The sequence below is a fragment of the Poeciliopsis prolifica genome, unplaced genomic scaffold, assembly GCF_027474105.1.
Source record: "Poeciliopsis prolifica strain line A6 unplaced genomic scaffold, Auburn_PproV2 SCAFFOLD059, whole genome shotgun sequence".
NCBI lineage: Eukaryota > Metazoa > Chordata > Actinopteri > Cyprinodontiformes > Poeciliidae > Poeciliopsis > Poeciliopsis prolifica.
The window spans coordinates 3,150,592-3,156,777 of NW_026562434.1; the positions used below are offsets into that span (position 1 = coordinate 3,150,592).

Sequence of the window (6,186 nt, forward strand, 5' to 3'; positions counted from 1 at the left end):
TGTTTGCAGAGAAAAGCATCAATCTGTTCCACTGTCTGAATGAACTGAATGATCGTTCTCTAGTGGAGGAGATCCAACAGTCTCTGAGTTCAGGAAGTCTCTCCACAGATAAACTGTCTCCTGCTCAGTGGTCAGCTCTGGGTTTCATCTTAGTGTCATCAGGAAAAGATCTGGATGTGTTTGACCTGAAGAAATACTTGCTTCAGAGGAGGTTCTTCTGAGGCTGCTGCCAGTGGTTAAAGTCTCCAACAAAGCTCTGTAAGGACACAGATTGTTAATGCATTTTTTGATAGATAGAAATCTGCTGATTATGAGGTAAATATTCATGTTTCAATGTCTCTTATGTCCCATTGGGGGGGTGTTGCAAAAAAAAAAAACAGACTTTCTTCAGCAGCTGGACATAGTGTTACATATTAAAGCAGCAAAACTCCTTCACTGTTAAAAATGAAATAGAATTTTGTGGAATTTTATGATGCTCTTTCCAACCTCCTTGTTGCCTGTAGTTCAGTACTTTAAGGCTGTAGGTCCAACTATAGAATGAACCAGTTCACAACAAATGAAAAGGTTGTGTAAAATGAAATGGTTCATTCTGTTTCCAATAAAAACATTGTTAATTTGAAAGAACATAAACTTTTATGAATTGTTTAATAACAGATTTTCCTCCCTGTCTCCTCAGACTGAGTGGCTGTAACCTCTCAGAGAGAAGCTGTGAAGCTCTGTCCTCAGTTCTCAGCTCCCAGTCCTCCAGTCTCAGAGAACTGGACCTGAGTAACAACAACCTGCAGGATTCAGGAGTGAAGCTTCTCTCTGCTGGACTGAAGAGTCCAAACTGCAACCTGGAAACTCTCAGGTAACTCTGGGCTCTTGACAAATTGCTGCATCTTGGGTGCAAAAAGAAGCATAATTACAGATCCATCCATCCATCCATCCATCCATCCATCCATCCATCCATCCATCCATCCATCCATCCCATCCATCCATCCATCCATCCCATCCATCCATCCATCCATCCATCCATCTGTTCAGACATTGGTCTCTACCTCAATGTTCTCATTTTTTCATCATGTGATGAATTGTGTGTCTGCAGCTTATCAGGCTGTTTGGTCTCAGAGGAAGGCTGTGCTTCTCTGGCCTCAGCTCTGACCTCCAACCCCTCCCATCTGAAAGAGTTGGACCTGAGCTACAATCATCCAGGAGACTCAGGAGTGAAGCTGCTGTCGGCTGGACTGAAGGATCCAGACTGGAGACTGGAAGCTCTCAGGTATGGAGGAACCTGCTGCAGGAGCAGAGAAGGTCTGATAGAGGAGGAAGAGGGAGAAATGTCTTTAGTCAGTCTGCTGGTTTTCCTAAGGTTTGTTCCTGAAAGCTGCTGCTGGTTCCTCCAATCCAGGCTCCGCCCCTTTTAGAGGAAATCTATCCATATATGGAGCTAAGAGTCACCTTGATGCTGCAAAGCTTTGTTCAGGGATGAGATGTCAGGATGTTGGTGTCAGTCTGTTCCAGGCTTTAGTTGTTCTCCTCATGAGGAGCTGAAGTCTCTGACAGGAACGTGGAGCTGAACAGGAGAAGAACTTGAAGCTTCTTCTTGGCCTCTGATTCCAACAGCAGGACAATCCAACATTTTAGTCTGACTTCATCTTTCTTTGACCTCAATCAGTGTGAAGGCAGGTCAGCTCCTCATCAGAGCTGAGATCTTCTCTGTCCTCCATGCTGGAAATGTAGAAGTCCAGCAGCTCCTGATCAGTGACATCAGAGCATGACATCATCAGTAGAGTGATGATGTCATTTCCCTCTCAGAGCAGCTTGGAAATCTGAGAGGAAAGATGCAAACAAAACTCTCTGGACTGTTGGATTTGCTGGTTCTGGTTCCAGATGCTCCTTGGACACTTTCACAAGCCATTACTGCAGCTGCTGGATTCAGGATGCTGCTTCTTCTTCTTGGGCTCATTGTAAATGTGTGCAACGCCACCTGGTGGCGCTGGTTGGTAGAGGAAGTGCTGACATGTAATGTCCATGTTTGCTGCTGAAAGAGACTGATGGTCTGACCCCCCTCCTCCTTTCAGGGTGGAGCCTGCTGGAGGCAGATTCTTGACTCCAGGTCTGAGGAAATGTAAGTGTGTTTTTCATCTGATTCATGACAACAAAGCAGCTCACATTCAACCATCTTCAAACTGTCACATCACTCATTCAGGAGTCAAAGTGTCAATAAATGATCAATAACTGCAGATGGATTGTGTTTGTTCTCTTCATCAGATTCCTGTCAACTCACCATCGACACAAACACAGTGAACAGAAAACTCAAACTGTCTAAAGACAACAGGAAGGTGACATGGGAGGAGGAGCTTCAGTCATATCCTGATCATCCAGACAGATTTGATTACTGGTATCAGCTGCTCTGTAGAACTGGTCTGACTGGTCGCTGTTACTGGGAGGTTGAGTGGAGAGGATATGTTTATATCAGTGAGTTACAGAAGAATCAATAGGAAAGGAGACAATACAGACTGTTTGTTTGGATGGAATGATCATTCCTGGAGTCTGAGATGCTCTGATGTTGGTTACTCTGTCTGTCACAATAGCATAGAAAACTCGTCTCTCTCCTCCTCTGACTCTCACAGAGTAGCAGTGTATGTGGACTGTCCTGCTGGCATTCTGTCCTTCTACAGAGTCTCCTCTGACTCACTGATCCTCCTCCAAACCTTCAACGCCACATTCACTGAACCTCTGATTCCTGGATTTACAGTCTGGCCCAGATCTGGTTCTTCAGTGTTTCTGAGCTGATTTGAGTCTAAAGAGTCTAAAGTTTTTCCTCCTGTCAGAGAAACTCTCTCACTGTTGAACAGATAGTTCAGTCTCTACAATCTATTTCTTGGTGAAACGATTCTGATTGAGTCCTCGGAAACTTTTTCTTCTTCCAGTCCTTTAAAGATGGAAACTGGGATTATTCAGGATTATTCCAGGATCCTCATCTTTTTCTCTCTGTTTCCAGTCAAAGCTTCACACTGAATATCAAGATGTTGTTTCTCTTATTTTTTCCTTTCATTCATCAGATTTCATTGAAATATTGATCAGTTTTTCTCAATCTGATCATTTTCTGTTTCTATCGGCTCCTATTTTTCTCAACATGTCAGATTTGAATATTAAATCTTCCTTTTGTAAATTTGTTGCACTTTTCTTCCTGTGTTTTAAATAAAAAAATTTTCTTCTGTATTTGGTTCATTGCTGCTCATTCTGTTCTTTCCTGTTCAAATTTAAATATTTGCATTAAAAATATTTTTTCATCAACTCTGACTTTCAGAAAGTCCTAATTAAAGTAAAACATTCCATCCCATGAAGGTCAGAGGTCAATACTTTGAAGCATAAATTGGGAAAATCTTTAATATTAAATGTATCTAATATTAAAAGTATTAAATTCATAAATTTAATACCTATAAATAGACATAAAATTAAAATGGTTTTTCATTAAGGGATCTCCTTTAGTGTGAATGTAAAATATATATATTTGAGAAAATTTTTGTATCAAACACATCCAAAAGTTTCTAATCAAAACTATGACGATGATAATGACTAATATTATTATTGTTATTCATATTAAAATATGATGAATTTCACTTTAATCTTTACTCTCGATCGCATCAAAGTTCGTTTTGGTGTAACAGTTTTATATTTAAAACATGTGTTGCAATTACAGTCTTAATAATACTAAATAAGGTCATCTTTTAGTTTTCCTGTCTTGTAACATCAAATCAACCAGTGACTTGAACAAGAGAAAATCTGATGGTATTTTCATCAAAAATGTGTAAATATCTGCATCACCAATAGTGGCTTGCAGCGAATCACAATGAATTGCAAGAGAATCTAAATGTAAAAAACTAATTCCTTCAAAATTTGCCATCCACTGAAGTACTGTTTGTTTTACAAAATTTTAGTTTCTAATAATTCTGCAAATAAAAAAAGAACAATTATTTAAATATACTTATTTTAGTTCAAATTTTAAATATGATGTAAATAAAAAATAGCAAGCAGGCAAGAAAATATACATGTGTAATATGAAAATATATAAAATCATTCATGAACATCTAAAAAACATAAGTAGATAAAACTAAAATAGACATAAAAATAATCATATTAAATATGTAAATGGAAGTGTTTTTATCAGCTTGTAATCCTCAGACAGTTGGGTAAAATATAAAAAATAAAGGCAGCACAAATAAAAGTAAAATAAACAGAAATATTTAGAATAAATACATAAATAAAAATAGCAGAGGATAAATTCTTGCGTTATCCTGAAGCTCCAGTAGGTGGCAGGAGCGGTGTGATGAACTGCGCCGTTTAGAGCCAAAGAAGAAGAAGCAGCAGAAGCTTCCATGTTAGCAGCTTGTTAGCATCGTTGTGTTCTGCCGGTTTCATCTGTAATTCCATGGAGAAGAAGAGCCGCTCTTCGTTTCTGAGGTAAATAACATATAACCGTGAATATATCTGTGAATTCTCGTGTTTGCGTGTTGTGTTTGTTTTATAAAGTCATAACTGTGGTTAGCATTCTGTAGCATTCGGCTGTTTTTCTTAATCATCGAGCTGTTTGGTGGTTAAAACGTAAATATGATGCTGTGTCGTAGCTAATTCGGTTAAACTGTATTATCTGGAACATCATAGCTACTTGTGAACTGACGGAGGGAAAAGTTGGCTGTCTGGTTAGAAACAGAGAACAGGTTTTCTATCTGCTGCTGATGCTTTTCTAACCTGGTAAAACCAGTTATGAACCTCCAGTATGTAACTGTTGTAAAATATATACATGTTTTCTACATATTTGTTTAAACTGTGGCTATGTCAAGTCAGATGATATGAAAAAAAATCAAGCTTTTCTGTTTTCTCCTTGCGCAAACTAAAAACAGCCAATCAGAGCCAGAAGGCGGGTCTTAATGCTGTCAATCAACCTCTGTGTGGCGCTTCTCACACTGCAGCTCCTACCTGATAATAGCATAGCTTGTCGTAAATACTGAAGCTAGTTAGAATAGTCACTAATAATGCAGATAAATGGTTTTCCTATAACTATAAGTTGTTTTGTTTCCACCTCGTGGTTCTGATTGGTTGTTTTTGGTGGTGCATTTCTTCAGATGGACATAGTAGCTCTGTCTCATAACAAACTGTCACAACATTGAAAAAATATGTAAATAATAATTTTTAATAAAATGTAAGCACTGTCGCTTTCAGGACTCACTCTCCTTTCCCCTCAGGCTGGGTGAGAAGATGTAGCCAATCAGGTGGGAGATCTCTGCAGCGCCAGAAGCCTTCAGTTTTCAGATCCTCATCCTGACCCGGAGTCCTCTGTCCGTCCGTCGGCCATGTTGTTTTCTCTGAGGGAGCTGGTCCAGTGGCTGGGCTTCGCCACCTTCGAACTCTTCCTCCACCTGCTGGCGCTGCTGCTCTTTAGCATGCTGGTGGCTCTGCGGGTGGACCTGCTGAGCGACCGGCTCAGCTGGTGGCTGGTGTTCGTGCCGCTGTTCGCCGCCGACGGCCTCAGCACCTACTTCACGGCCATCGTGTCGATCCGGCTGTACCAGGAGAACGAGAAGCGGCTGGCGGTGCTGCGGCTGCTCTGGGTGTTGACGGTGCTGAGCCTGAAGCTGGTCTGCGAAGTTCTGCTGTGCCAGAAGCTGGCCGAGCAGGACCGAGCCCGAGACTTGTGGTTCGGCCTCATCGTGTCGCCGCTCTTCATCCTGCTGCAGCTGCTGATGATCCGGCCTGCCGGGTCAACTGACAGCAGAGCGGCGCCGCGAGAGATTCACCGCGCCACAGGAGAGCTGACAGAGGGAAGAAAGAAAGAGAAGGAGGAGGTTTCAGAAAAACCAAAAATCTGAAATTCTGAGATTAATTTCAGAATTTATTTTGAGAATTTCTTTTTCAACAGAAATTTTCAAATATTTGCTGAAAAATTAGTGAGAAATAACTAAAATTCTGAGATTCTCATAAATTTTCTGAAAAAGTACTCTATTTTTGAGTTTGAGAAGTTGAAAATTTCAAACATTTTATACAACAAATTTGAAAATTTTCGTGAAAAAACTCAGAAATAAGAAATGAATCTACAATTATCCAACAATTTCTGATTTTGGAAAGTAACACAAATGTAAAAAAAAATAAATAAAAAATTCAGATATTCAGAAATAAAAAAAACCCTCAAAGATCTCTGTG

The 6,186-nt window shown here is 40.1% G+C and overlaps 1 protein-coding gene across 1 annotated transcript; it reads left to right on the top strand.

The window, feature by feature from the left end:
* Positions 1–4,343: 4,343 nt before the first annotated feature.
* Positions 4,344–5,828, top strand: LOC129379622 (transmembrane protein 203-like; the record flags this gene model as incomplete). The annotated part of the gene is made up of 2 exons (XM_055060434.1): positions 4,344–4,449; positions 5,232–5,828. A coding segment is annotated over exon 2 (489 nt), but the record flags the coding sequence as incomplete, so codon positions are not given.
* Positions 5,829–6,186: the final 358 nt, after the last annotated feature.